The 15,002-nt window shown below is 41.8% G+C and overlaps 2 protein-coding genes across 4 annotated transcripts in view; both read right to left on the bottom strand.

The window, feature by feature from the left end:
- LOC131878409 (uncharacterized) overlaps positions 1-6,755 on the bottom strand; it is a 64,192-nt gene extending 57,437 nt beyond the window's left edge. Inside the window, exons 1-2 of one of the 3 annotated variants that reach the window (XM_059224397.1) lie at positions 6,110-6,755; positions 2,464-4,059 (exon numbers count right to left, since the gene is read on the bottom strand). In XM_059224397.1, coding sequence (XP_059080380.1) covers positions 2,464-3,149 — 686 coding nt within the window. In that variant the 5' untranslated portion in view covers positions 3,150-4,059; positions 6,110-6,755. The remainder of the gene's footprint in view (positions 1-2,463; positions 4,060-6,109) is intronic. The other 2 variants (XM_059224389.1, XM_059224403.1) reach the window with 2 other exon arrangements.
- Positions 6,756-9,079: 2,324 nt separating this feature from the next.
- Positions 9,080-15,002, bottom strand: part of LOC131878494 (urea transporter 2-like) — a 10,252-nt gene continuing 4,329 nt past the window's right edge. The window contains exons 5-7 of the mRNA XM_059224482.1: positions 14,518-14,827; positions 13,450-13,794; positions 9,080-9,290 (exon numbers count right to left, since the gene is read on the bottom strand). Coding sequence (XP_059080465.1) covers positions 9,123-9,290; positions 13,450-13,794; positions 14,518-14,827 — 823 coding nt within the window. The 3' untranslated portion in view covers positions 9,080-9,122. The remainder of the gene's footprint in view (positions 9,291-13,449; positions 13,795-14,517; positions 14,828-15,002) is intronic.

The following is a 15,002-nucleotide window of genomic DNA, read 5'->3' as shown; positions in this document are numbered from 1 at the left end:
GACCCATTTATGCATTCTTGGTGCAAAAGGAATGTCAACTAGTGAACACTTTTGGGGCATGAAGTTACATGAGTGTTATAAAGTTTGATATAGTTCATTTAGACTGGCTTGTTTATTTGACTAGACTGGTTTAAATATATGCGGCTAGTTCAAACTTGATTGAGCACGATCGTGTGCTCATTCCATCACACAACAATGAGTATTCTACTTTGGGGAGGAGTCTTAAACTTTTCTGTCACTTCCTATGCCATAACGCTTTCTAAAATTGCTAATCACTTATTTGCCGGTGAGTGTCCTTGTTTCTTGATAAATGACTCTTTTCAAGACGCTTTTCGAGCGAATTGAGTTGAGCCTTTCTGTTCCATTTTCAATCCTCCTCCCAGGGAAATGGTTGAAGCAAGGTCCAAATTGGCTCTCATCTCAGATAACAAGTGCGACCCTCACGCTTCTCTTAACTAAAGGGACTGACAAGGGCTGGAGGATTACATATACTTAAACAGATTACCACTTGTCCGATACAACAATGGACTGAGCTCAGGAACGTTATGAAGACAATAATAATTGATCGTGTCCTAATGGAACGATCGAGACAAATCCCCCATTGGATCCCACTCGATTCCTAATCTGTGCTTGATAATGGGAAAAGTATGAGAAGATCGGGATTTTGTAGTCTTTGAGAGCACCAAGTTGTCGACAAAGAAAACCAATGGGTCCAGTCACGAAAACTTGAAACTTTCTCCGGACCAATCTTAATACTGATCATGAAGTAAGTACAGTTTCGCCAAAACGAGATATCGTCAATGTGCAGAAAGGTTCTGGTTGGAGACAAGTCAAAACTCTCATTTCAAATCTCATGGATATGTATCAGTAAAAAAGTTGGTATCACTTCGGAAGATTGAACTATTTCTGAATGAAACGAAAGAGGTTCCATAGACATTCCGCGTTGACTGCAAGGAATTCAAAGATTGTTGTTTAGGCCAGCCTATGAATTCAAGAGGACCGTCTTTGTTCCTCGCCCTTATGCCAAGCTGAATGGCGAAAGAGTAGGGCCAAAGTCTTTACAAAGACAAGATTCTCGTGTGTTTGAGCGTGATCTTAAATCTTCCTTCTGCGATTACAGATTGACGTGGTGGAGGGATCCTGTTAAGCTGAACCGTCACGAGTGTCCAGAAAGTTTCTTCAAGATGGAGCAAGACACGAAGTTATACTGTAGAGTTATCAGGCAGTATGATTAAGACACAACAAGGACACAAGATTTAAGAGTAAAAAGGTTGGCAATAATTGGGCATCGTTAGTTACAAAAAAAAGCATGAAGCTTTCTTTCGTTATGTCAGATGTATTCCTTGTTGTTTCTAGTCCACGACAGTTAGTTTCAAAAGTCAAACAAGGTAATCAATTGCTTATAGTCCAACGTTGATTTGGCAACAGAATCTGACGACCGTTTTTGACATGCAACAACGACCAAATTGGTGTCTGACTCTGAAGCAAACACAACAGGATCGCCACATGTTGCTCTGGAACTCAAGACGTGCGCTGATTGCTGTTCAGAGCTCTACGATTCGATATTAAAAATTGGAGGAAGCAATTTTTTTTGCTTGATGAGGATGTTGTTTTATTTGAGAACAACATAGTATCTGAAAAGTTTTAAGATTAAATTGAAAGGACTTTGACTTTTGAGTAATGTTATAAATAAACCCTTTAGGGCTTTTCATTGCGTTGAGCAGTGCCCTCTGCCTCACTAACCTTATTTGTGTTCGTGAAAAGCCCAAAAAGTGTCTTTTTGAGATGTGACAGTTTCCTTGATATTAATGAAATGACTTCCTTATATTTGCTCAACGTACGAGTACAAACCTTTATCCTTCACTTTTGGACACTGATATTATTAGGTTGCTTAAGGAGCTGTTAATTCTTGAGAATAAATAAATTTTTGTAGAAAATAAAAGCTTGTTAACGTCGGCAAATAAATTATTCAATAAGAAAATCCAAATTTGAAACAATTAGAACAAATCCTCATACTTGGCCAAATTGAGACTCCATAGAACAATCATTAGTGATGACTTAACAAATAGTGCTGGGACGAGTCCGGATTCAAGTCCGACTGAACTCGAGTCTTTTAATCGATTTTGGAGAAATTGGCCAGACTCGAGTGCGTTCTTGTAAAGAAAAATGTCATCTTTTTTCTTTTTTTCTCAGGAACCGCTTAGGACTTCATGTCCTACAACAAATTCAGCTCATTGCTTGGGGGAAAAAATCGAGGCAATAGTCAAAAAAAAGCATTTGGAAGGAAAGGAACTCTCGTTCACTCGTTCACTTCACAAAACTCTTTACCTCAAAAAAGTTATGCAGCTGCAACCCTAATGGGATTCGGCAAAGAAAGGCCAAGTTTTCACCTAATGGACCACAATTAACCAAACAACTAAGGCCAAGCCTGATGAGTATTGAAGTAAAGATGGATAAACTTACATTAGTTCTCCCAGTTCCATATGCTCATTCTGAGCTAATGAGAAACACGGCTCATTCGCTTGGTCACTCTCGTCGTAGGACTGGCTGTAGCTCAAGGTTTCGTTGAAATGAACGGACACCGTAGAGGATCGACCCGTCACAGCCGCAATAGAAGCCGAAGATGAGGCCGGTGAAGTGGACAGATCCAATTCCAACGTCTGAGGTCTTCGTTTATCGAAATGAACGCTTCGCGCACTCGCTGGACCATTCACGCCACTACCGCCACCACCACTGGGCTCAAGGTGAGACGATTTCTTCAGACTGGATTGAAGAGGCCGGGATGATGTGGTCAACCAAGAGGAGCCACCAGTACAACCTCCAATTCCTCCTTTGCTTCCACTGGCAATGGAATCACCGGGGAAGCCCTCGGCCCCCGAAGATGTGGAAGAAGCCGAGGAGTTGTTTGTAGTGGGAATTGGTCCATTGGGAACCGCTGCTACGTTGCTGAGAATGGCATTGGTGCAAGCGGGGCTACAACTTAGTTTGGAGCCCCTCAGGACGGCTTTTTGGGGCATCGAGCCCTGACGAATGATGCCAGGGCTCCGGGACTTGGGAACCAGGAGGACCACATTGGCCCCTGATATGGGGGTCTTGGCCATGCCATGGGCCCCATCTTGAATGTCCTTAACTTGCACACTCATCGTCATATTTTATGCTCGGGTGCGTCGTTCTCCGTTGGGCATGACTGGCTAGAAGTGTAAACAAAGCTCCTCGAGGGTTGTTGTGAATGTAGTATGCCAGGTGATTTATAGTATAGTATATTCGGAGCCTTTTCTGACATCGAGTTGTTGTTCCATTGAGGAGGAGGAAGAATAAGAGGAAGCAATAAGATATGCATTCCTCTTCCTCCTCCTCTTCTTCTTCTTCTTCTTTCCTCGCCCTCTTGGCTTGCTCAAACAATGAACCACAACGCCAACAACAACCGGCAACAAGGCTAACAGAATGAGACTATTATGATGCTTCAATCTCGGGTTGTCTCTCGTCGAGATAATGCATCAATGCGCACATGAACCGTGAGTGCATCATCCATCGGTTGAAATGTCCTTGCCGAACATTGGGTAGGTACGGCCACTTTCATTCAGTCCGTCCTCCTCCAAAATCACCTCTGGACTCCCAAGAGAGGCTCGAGTGCGAATCAAGGGCGGAAATCTCAGGTTGGCACGTCTCGATTCGAGAAAGTTTGTTCGCTCAAGTGATGGAAACGAGGAAGACGAGAAGGAAAAGGAGATCGTTGGTGGAAGAAGAAGAAGAAGAAGAAGAAGAAGACGAAGACAGGAAGGCAGGATGAGATCTGTTCGTGTCTTGGTGGCAGGGACGGATGGATTCGTTGAGCTTTGATTGACATGTGTAGGAGTTGTCTCAGCCCAGCCAGCGCTCATGCCCATTCACCTTGAGATTGAAACGACTGTTGGCACCTGATGGACCAGGACTCAATGATATCAGGGGAACAAGCGCACAGACAGGAGTAGGCCTGAAGCACTGCAGTCATGGATTCAGCGAAAGAGGATGATGATGATTTATCAAATGAAGTATCGAAGTTCACGAGAGACTAGATCCCTTGAGCACAGAGAGATATGTCAGACTTTTGAACATGAATGATCGAGTTTGATGGCAAAGGGCCCTTGGAATGTCCGACATTGTTCCTGTTGAGGCTGAGAAGAAATGTGCACTTCCCTCCACGTACGCACTACCTATACTTGATCAAAGGACTGATCTCTATTCATACCTTGGAAAGACCCTCAAGAACGTGGACTTGTCTCGCGGGTTTCTCATTAGTATTCAATGGGAACCTCTCGTCTCACTGATTGGTTGGCTTTTTTTTTTTCAACAATTGGGAAGATATTTCATCATGCTAATGGGGGTAGTAGTTGTTGCAATGAAATTCCTTCTCCGCTTGCAACTCAATTTTGGCGTAGACTTGGCTTTTAATTGCGCCTTCATGCCAGAAGGATCGTGAGCATTTCAGGTACGAAATAGTTTGCAAGTTGAGCGCATCGGTGCAGGAATTGATCCTGTTCCAAAATTACACTCGGGATCCGAATACCAAGTAGCACAATTCAAGGCTGTTTCTTCGTACGTCGTAGGCTAAAGGTCTATTATCTGACCATCATCTTTTTGAGGGGCAAGGATCGAAGGGAAAAACTTTAGGTTGCCATTACAGCGTTATCAAACATGATTTACAATTAGTTGAAAGATTACATGCATCTCCGTTTTGCTCATTTTTTAATGTGATTAACATCTGAACAACTAGTAATAACTTGGACTACGTGTGAGTTGAACTTTTGCATTGGCTTTCTATTAGATTCAGCATTAGCTGATGAATGAAAGCCTCCGTTTTTTGCACTTTAGCCCAACTTTAGCTTGGCTGGCCCAAGATTTTCACGGCCAATCTCTATGTTCGTTGCTGTCAGCAGTTGTTCCCAAGAATTTTCTGATCTCCGGGAAGCAAAAATTTGCAAAAGACTTTCAACCAAAGAGAGCCTTTAAGACGTATAGCCGAGGCGAATGGCGACCCTGACAACCATTTTCCCTCATACTGGGTGCGAAAATTATGAAAGGAAAAATACAAGTTCCTTTGAAATGGGCGACAACACAAGAGGATGAGCCTCGTGGGTTGGTTGAATAAAAAAAATCTGGACTGGAATCCCTTTTTTTTGTTTCAAACGTTTAGGAATTCGGTTTGCCTTGTAGTGGTTTGGCCAAAGCAAAAGAGTGGTTTGGCCAAAGCAAAAGAGTGGTTCGAGTCTTCTTCATCACCATCAAATACCATCACTAGTTTTGAATGGAATCATGCCACTAGCCTGTGGAGCTCTGGCTTTGATTTTGGTTCATTTAAATTGGGCAAGAACAAAGCCCTTGGTTTACAAAGAACTGAATGTACGTATATTCAAGCTTATGGTTTCTTCGAACTTATTTTGCATTCCCTCTTATCTCTTGAAGTGCTTAGATCCACCATGTTCTCTTGGGACAATATTCGCCTCTGACTAGAGCACTACGTAGAAGAGACTAGAGGAGGGAGAACTATTTGGGAGGAACTTATTTAGTGGAGCCATCATGCCTTCAAATTGATCGGTCCCTTTCAAGAAGGAATTCCAACTCAACGCGCGGATGTATGGATTGAATGAATGAAGGGAGAGAGCTAGAGGGATGTGGATGGGCGGATGGATGGAGAGCATAGAGACAAGCGCACTATAATGTGGGAAAAATATGAGCATTGGCTGGGTTTCTCCATTTTCACGCCTCAAGGGGCTCAAGAGAGCAGAGAGTAGGGACTCGAGATTTGAAAACTATGCTCAACTCCCATATCCATGCCAACTTATTTGCATGTTCCTATGGACAAAACCGACATCTGCCGGTTCTCACGCCCCAAGTTAAAAATGACTTGTGACCAACCTGGACAACAAGTGCGTTACGGTCTCAAAGGAAAAGACAAACTTAGGTCGATCCCAAACAGAAGAACCAGTTTACCTTTGGTCTCTGCTCCCCCCCCCCTTTGAAATAGAGTGGCTATGTAAGTCAGAAGACAAGGACACATCCCCGGCGATTTCCGTTTCCCTGAGGAACGTTTTTTCTCGGTTGACAGTGACACTTAGATCATCTTTTTTACTTTAGTCAACGAGACGCTCATTTATTTTGGAGCACCGACTAACCCTGACATATCTCTAAAGGTGCTTTTCACGTCCAACACCTCATTTCTTGGCATAAGGTCTCAGTTCACGCCTTGAAGGAGGAGGAGCCAAGTGAGGCACGTGAAGTGAGCTCCAAATCCCATTCCAAAGACAACAAAGGTTTCTCTTTTTTTCCTCTGGTTGGCCTTTGTGTTTTGGGTTGACTGGTGACTGCTGAGGAGACACTTCACTCTCGGGTAATCACGATTCACTTGCCAATTACGGGCCTCGTTTCTTTCTTCAAGGCAAATGAAGCGTACACGATCCCACCACGAGACGATTTTGTTCCAATAGAAACGGAAGACTGTTGATATTGGGGACGAGTGGATCAAAATTATGCCAGAGCTCTGTCTGTCTGCTGGCACAAGTCACAACTCGCTCGGCATTTCTTGCACTCGGACGTCAAAAGCTCCTCCATTCACAACTTGATAGGAAAACTGACTGGAGAGGAAGAAGGGGAAGACAACATTGTTGTTACCTTCCACATTTCCCGGCAACTTTTTCTTCCTTCTCCTCTTCCTTTTTCTTCTTCATTTAGACTCGCTTTGAGTTCTCTTGAGCGGGGCCTGGCCTCGATTGGACTTGAAGTTGGAACACGAAGGACGCCGCTCGAGAAGGGAGAAAAGGGAGAGGAGAAGGAGGAACAAGACAAGGAGGAGAAGAAGGAGCGCTCTTCTCGAAAAGAGGATCCATCACGGCGAAGGCAGACATGCTCACAGACACGCTCACTCACACCCGACGAAGGCTGCTCTCGAATACCAGCCAAATTGTATTGGTACCGTTATTATTGTACCCAAGACCAATACGCGAATTACACCTGTTCCGACATGATAGGCAGACCATGCATTTGGATGAGAAGAATGTGGAAAACGTTGACTGAGATCCATCAGATTGAGCATGTCAAACACTAACAAAAGTACTCTGGCCAGGGTCAATATTCAGAAAATCCATAAAAAAAAGGTAATATTAAGTCATCAGTAATGTCAAAAGGCGAGTCAGGTCTGAAGTTGGCTCCAATATCGGTTCCAACGACCTGGCTTGGCACACCCTCTATCAAAACACTTACGGAAGTTTTAAAATTCCAGCATATTCTCATTGTCCATTGAGCTTGCCAGGTTCGTTCCTACTCAATCCAAAGTCAGAATTTCATGAACCTTCATCGCTTGTAAAGGGGGTTTAGCAACCAATAAGATTTCACGAAGTTGAATTTGGTTCTGAATGATAGAGTGAGAGATATTTGCATAGAAAACAAGTCCGATGAGCAAGAATACGTATCTTTAGAGTAGCAAATGGCGAAGCAAATGTGAAACAAGTTGGCTGCTTTCAAACTCCTGGCAATGCTTGGAACTTCAAAAAGTCCGCTCAAGACACGCTCCAATTTTGAAACGGAATGGCTCCTGACGAAAAATTTTCTCATGATAATATTCATTTTTAGTTGACCGCATAACTAGGGTCCGTAACAAAGTAAATCGAATAAATCAGTGAGTTCTTTGACGCAAGTCTATGTTGCGACATAACAGTCTTCCACCCATGAAAATAATGCATAATTTAAAATGATAAGCCATTCTTAATTGAAATCATTATTTTACTTAACAACCAATGTTAGTTGGTTATGTTTTCATTTTTTGATACGGTAGCCTTTACCTTGCATGTGCAATAAAATTGAGAAAAACATTGTTGGGCCAAAAACCTTACCCCTACACTCCTTATTGTTCATTGAAACTTTCGTCGACGTTTCGTCACCGCCATTGACGATATATTTTACTGTCAAACCATGCATAAGTTGTCAGAACAATGAACCATTTGTAAAGTCATATAAAACCCGATTTCGAGATTATATATCTTGTCGTTCATGTTCGGTTCATGGAATATGCTTGAAGCAGTTTTAGTTCGATTTACGTGTTCGATTTTTTTCAAAGCATGAAATTTTCTCAACCAAAGTGTAGTTAGTGGAGATTTTTCAGGCCGATGCTACAAATGAGTTGTCAACCCGTTCATCAATACTCCTAATGGAGCCTAATGAAGTAAAAAATAGAACGAAATATCCAATAATTTAGCTCACATTTTTTGGGATATGAAGAGGTGCTTGAGGCATGTCTTGTTTTTTAAGCAAGTGTATTGGCTCCCAAGGGGGCGGCAAATTGATTGTGAGAGGCAAATAATTATCATGACTCCTTATTTGATATTTCTATGAGCAGCAATATAGTAATTGAAAGTCAAGTGCTGGAAAGGGCAGTTTCAAATGCAATATCTTTGGACTTTTTGGAGCGCCAAGATGCTGCCAGCTTTTCAAAGATGGAAGATAAATGGTTCTGGATTGGGCGACGACAGGCTCGTCGAGAACATATATCATATCGTGACCAAATTTCCCCCTTTCTCCCTTTTGACTTGGTCGCTGTGCAAAGATTATTGGGATAGGAAAGGATTTGCCCTCGGGAAGGATTTGAGGCTGCGAGGTTGACTGGTTGGGTGGTTGGGTGGCAGGGTGGCGGGCTGGCAGCTTACCCAAACAGCCTCTGTTGGACCAATTTCAGCGGCGATTTCATCATGCCTTTCCCTGTTTTTTCTGCAAATTTGGTGGAAGCCCATTTCCATAGCAATGTCGACTGGAGGCAGCTGGTTGGACTCGATTATACGTTACCAGGGTAAATTCATCCTAAACTTGGTGTCAACTCATCGTTGGGCGTGAGGGTTCCCCAAAGAAAGGCGTCACTGTTGCTAAATCGTGTTGACATTTTGACAGGGAACCCCTAAACTTTGTATTGTGTCGTGAGACGCCCCAAGAGACAGTATTCTAATGTGGTTGTGGTTGTGGATGCCTGGATGGAATCCCTTTGCATTCTCATCAAGGGTCTTTTCAAAATTCGGGTAGCTGTACACAAAGACTTTTCGTCGTCAAGAAATGGCGGTTTTGTCCCCTTTTTTCTCGACATATCTTTTATTAATACATGACTATGCTATGGATTGAGGAATTTGTCGTGACTCTCGAAACCATTGGTAAGATTGTTTCTCGGGATAACTGGGATCCACCACTCGATGTAACACCCCTCGTACATCTGTGGTCAGAAGAAACACCAGGGTGACCAGGGTCATTGGGACAGTAAATACGGGTATATTGTTCTGAAAATGTACAACAAGAGAAATATATGTCATGTTGCGCAATTAGTGTCCCTCTCAGCTGACCATCTCGACCCAAATTGGAGTCAGCCAAGCGCCAAGCATTCGCGAAGCAAAGAAAAGTAAGCAGGAAACTTTTTTTCGCAAGTCCAACTTTTTGAAAACGAGGCTTTCTGTCCGTTGTGATTGAATTCTTTTTTCCCTTTGTTCAAAATCAGCTTAAAGAGTGACCAAGCTAAGACATCACTCTTTTTACGTTCCCTTTAAAATTGGGGGATGAAAACGCCAGAAATGTTGTACAATCTTATAATTTATCATTTTTGAAGAACTTTAAGCACCAAATTCAAAAAAGTAAGGTTGTACCACGTTAATAACAACAATTCTTTGTTATACAAAGGTTTTACTGACTTTGTAAGCCTTAGCTGTCTAAGAAAGTACCAACTAACTATGCTTGGCCAACATATTCCTTCAATAGGGAAAAGGCGGATAAAATGATCTCCTAAAACCATTCATGAATGAAAAACACTTGGTTTTGAGCTGGGCCGGAGAGACCTTTAACTAAGGGAATGGACATCAGAGGAGCTAGGCCCATTTTATATTTTGTCAAAGCTCTTTGACGGATGCATAGATGGAAACAGGATAAGATTATAGAGAATAGTGCACGGCGCAGGCAGGAATGTACTGTCATTTGAGACCAAACTGCACACCTTTCCTTATATTTATACATGGCTACTCGTTAACCTCTAGACTTTTTACAGCCAAAACCAGAAACTTCATATATTTTCATGTCAACTGAGATTGCCGAAAATTTTATCATAAAAACAATATTGTTTTCTTTCAAATCGCTTTTTCATCCGTATATATAGTAACACCCCTTATAACGTTTGGGTAGCTGAAACTTTGCTATGTCAAAGTGGCCTAGCCTCGTAAATTGACATGTCCAATCTTCTTGTTACAGGTATCCTCGACTAGGCTGATAATACCCATATTTGAACTAAAGAATTTCATACTAACTAAAACACCTTTTACTAACATGTTTGTTAATGATGCCGAACCAAACTAGATTTGATTGTACTTTTAAGGCAGGAAATGATCTTGGGTTGCAACGAAATCGTCTTTTTTCGTGCATGTCCTACCATATCATTTTCTGAGCCAAAGTTCTGGGAACGAAATGTGACACCAATGCGAGATCTGTTGTTGCAAGTATCTAATTTTGTTACCCAACTTTACAAAGTGCCATCGTCCGCGTACTTCTAGCGACGAGAAATTATTTTAGTAGCTTTCGCTTATTTCTTCATTGATTTGGGGTGCTAGGGTCGGCGAATATGCCATCTATTATGTCGGGTATCAGATTGGTTCTCCGCCTGTTGGGGAGGTTGGCATTTGAAAATGTCCTTTAGAGACAGGTCGGGGAGGAAAATCGAACCGGTGACCTCTCTTATGTCAAGAAACTGCATTAGCTACTACACCAGATATTCTCCCTCCTTCTTTCATACGGCATCAGGATTTGAACCCGGGGCCATTCGGGCAGAAAACTCTCGCATTACTCGCTCTACCACATGGACCAACCTGCCTGGCTTCTCGAGCTCCTTACTTGCATTAATTCGCAATCCTTCCAAGATATTTCACGTTTGACGTGGCGGTTGTTGGGTTGCAATCTTGAACAAAAGCGGACCTCTTTGGTTCGTGGGGGTTTGTTGTAAAAAAACGATTATCTTACATAACATGTCACCTTCGTGGCTTTCAATCGTAGCAAACCCAATATGTTAGCATCTGTTGGGCATAATGGAAAAGGCACTGCCAGAAAAGGACGAGCAGTGTTTTCATTCGAGAGGTTGCACGGCCTCTAAATTTAGCTTCTAGCTCCAACATCAGTATTAGTTATGCAAATGTTCTGAATTTTCCATTCGAGAGTCACTCAAATGGGATTGCAAGAGCCTCAATCCAATCATCTGTCTGGAATCTTGATTTGCATTATCCGTTTCTCTAGGGGGCACAAAATTCATCTACCAATTTCGTTCACAATGCGGCATAAAAATGTGACGGCACTTTGGAAGAAACTAGCAAAACAGTCAAACAATGGCAGATTGTTCGTCAAACCCAATTGTTGAAATTTGGCTCTTGTAGACAGAGAAAGAAGGAGCCAAGTCATTTGGTTCTTTTTACTCTTTCTGTCTGTTTTCCAATCAAAATCGCTCCTCGCAACAAAACAGATAACCAGACGCACACCCAACCGTGACATTTTATCATTTATATATCCATGCTCGACTTGTACTTAATTAGGGAGAGAATTAGAAAAAAACAGTGATTGTGCATACAACTGTAGTAAAATCCTTGTATGGAGCTCATTATTGGCGGTGGTGAAAATATTTGATCCTATTGGGCAAAATATTATTTCTCTACAATGTCAAAATGGCCCAAAATACTATCTCTTTTCCTCTCAAAAGCGCAAAATATTACTTTACATTTCACACATAGAATCATCAAAATCTCACATTTGTCCAATTTTTATGAAATGAATTCAGCTGTATGTTTAAATGGGAAAATACTTTGGTTAAACGTGATGAAGAAGGGATTAAGAATGTTAATTTTGAAGATATAATTTAACCATTTCATTGTTATTTTGCTAATTTACTTTTTCGGACAACACTTGCTTGATTACCTCAACTAAAATCGATCATTTATGAAAAATCAGCGGTCTTTTGCTTATGCCTAGCCAAGGACGACTTTACCACTGGACACTGACGGTGGTGGGGGAAAATGAGTAATTTTAATTTCAATCAATGAAATTCATTTCTCGTCACACGACTTGACTCAAATGTAGACTCATAAAACATTATTCAGTTTTGATCTCAATCGAACGTCTGTATCAAAAGTTATTAGCATTTAAAAGTCGGGCCAGAGAAGGGGCGAAATGAATGAGCTAACGCCACGTTGGTAAGATCTTACCAAGGTGGTGCTAAGCAAGTCATTTTCTGCCCAAGTCGTACCGTGTTTCAGGACCTCATTGCTTGTGACGCATTCGTTCGATTGAGGTCAAAATTGGCGAACGCTTTTTGAGTCAACTAAAGTCCAACTTGTGTGAAGGAAAATGCATTTGGTTGATTCGGATTAAAGTAACGTTTCCACCCCCCTACCGTCTCTGTCCAGTGATAACCTTGGGGAGGAGATAGCGACAAATGTTGTGCTGAACCAGCTGATGTGTTACACGTACATCTTCAATATATTTCCACTGACATGTACATTATATATAAATACATTCAAATATTGAAATAAATATAGCCTGAAATATTACATAAGTTTCAAAAAAGCTGGTCGATTTTTTCCCCCGAATAAAAAAACAATACCAAATAAGATATTTTCTCCACCCCTACTCATTAAGTAAAGAAACTCGTAAAGCATCCATCTTCAAAAGATGAATTGCACAAGCTTTATGGAACATGCTCCTTTTACCTTTACGTCTTTCAAGTATTTGTCTTTCACATCATATTAGAAACCCAGGGACTTATCAACCTGAACAATTATTATCAGACTATTCCCAGTTGAGGGTAGAACAATCTTCTTAGTAATTGTTATTAATTGCACGGTCAACCGGGATTTGCTCTGTTTGACCAAACGAAATGCAGTTAACATCCTAATGGGTCTCAACATGGATGTTTCGAGGTCTTTGAGTGCTAAAAAGTCATCCTCGGAGTGAATTGCACTTCCTTGTGACACTACATAGATCATTCAGAATCGGACTTTGACACCCATGAGACACTACTAAATATTTTTCTCGAGTAGCGCTTCACTCTCAGAGTACTACTACCTCACATTAACCGTTTTGCTGGAACAGTTACATCATGAAAAATTTACTTTTGACACCACCAGACATCGTAGCGCCTTAATCAAAGTCAATCTAATTTCAACCTGAACCGAAAAAGCATGTCAGTGTTTTCGAATCTAGTGGCAAAAAGCCCAATGCTTAAAGACTGAAAAGGGGAATCTCACGATACTTAAGAAAACTGTGGTTGTCTTTCACATAGATATTTAGGATCTGACGAAGGGTAATTGCAAAACTGGTGAGTAGTTTTAATTTACTAGCCTAAATCAGAGATGAATATGTCTCTTCCAAACGATGTTTAAAGCCTGAAAAGTTGGGTCACTTTTTCACTTGACTCACCGTCTCCGTCATGTTCCGTTTCAAGGCACACTGAACCACAACATTAGCCAGGGTGGCCATAACCCCCAGGAGGAACGACATGTGATTAAAGGAGAAGAAGACGCAACTCAAGGCTGCCATGGTCAGGAGCGCATTGTAGCCCCAAACTCCAGTGTAGACCTCGGCCTCAATCACCTCAATGGGGAACATAACCGCGGCCAGAAAAGTGCCAATGATAGCTCCAATGCTGCACATGACAAATAGCAACGGAGAGGCCAAGGCAGTGGCGATGTTCATCACGATAGAGGTGGAGACATGATCCACTGCGTAGACTTGGGACATTGAGACTAGGGCACCTCTTCCAACCTGCAAAGCCCATGTGACAAAATGTATGAGGTGATAGCTATTGTTTCAATAGTCCTTACTTTCAGAACATTTAGCTTGCAATAATGAAACCGGAAGAAAGTTGATAAGGTGGAGTTCTTGATATCGAGCTTGAATAAACCTCACGCAAAGATAGTAACGGACATTTGATAAACGGTTTTCTTTTATAATAATGGAATGACAAGGTATAATCTTGACCCAAAAACAATTATAAGTCAACATTTGAATCGTTGAAATCTAGTTTCTGTTCACTAGCGATTGGAAGCTTATTTTCCGGCCAAGCGTAAACAGAGCGCCATGAAATATAAAGCTTTCAACATGGGCTTTTGGTTTCCAGAGTCAAATTTATATCCATGCAAATCGGTTTTCATAAAAAAAAAAAAAACGTGAACGAACGTAATATAGATCTATCAATGAATGACAAGACCTTTCTTGAACATATTCGCCCCTCGGTTGGCTCACCATTGTTCCATATTTCCACATTTCAAGACTCTTGATGACAAATCTCGCCATGTTCATTTCATGCTTTATGGGTGCTGTCAAGTTGAACTTATTCCACACCGATAAAGTATTTGCAGGTTTACGTGCCAAATGTTCCCTTATGCAGATTCTCAAGCTTCACGTGCAAAAACTGGTTACCGATGTTACACTACGTTCAAATAAGACTAAGGACATACAAAGATATCGGCACACCCTGATCCTTGCCTGCATCCAGTCGACTTGGTTGATTTGGGCCCGATTTTCCGATGAGTTGGTGATTGCTTCGAAAGCTGAGGAACCATTCGCCAGGTGGTGGCCGAAATCATCGCTCGGAGACATTGTTGTGGTGACAGGGAGATTATCCTGGCCAGTCATGGTCAGATAACTGCCATTCTCATCGCCCACGAGAGCATCCACGTCCAAAGGCGGCTGAATGGTCAGGAAACTGCACACAATGATCATGTTGAAAGGCAAGGCCAAATAAGGCAAGTTGAAACGACCCAAAAAGTTGCCAAATGCGCTGCAAACAAAAATGCTGGAAAACAAATAGAAAAAAAACTTGGTACTCAACGACCCTTATGACTGGACAGTAACATGGGGAAAAAGAGCTCGAACACAGAGATTGATCTCGGAAATAAACCTCCAGTATGGGATTGCCAAGGCAAAAATATTATAAATAGCGCTTAATTACAAGTCCCATCTTTGCTGGC

The sequence above is a fragment of the Tigriopus californicus genome, chromosome 1 (genome assembly GCF_007210705.1).
Source record: "Tigriopus californicus strain San Diego chromosome 1, Tcal_SD_v2.1, whole genome shotgun sequence".
NCBI lineage: Eukaryota > Metazoa > Arthropoda > Copepoda > Harpacticoida > Harpacticidae > Tigriopus > Tigriopus californicus.
This window is presented reverse-complemented; position numbering and strand designations above follow the sequence as displayed.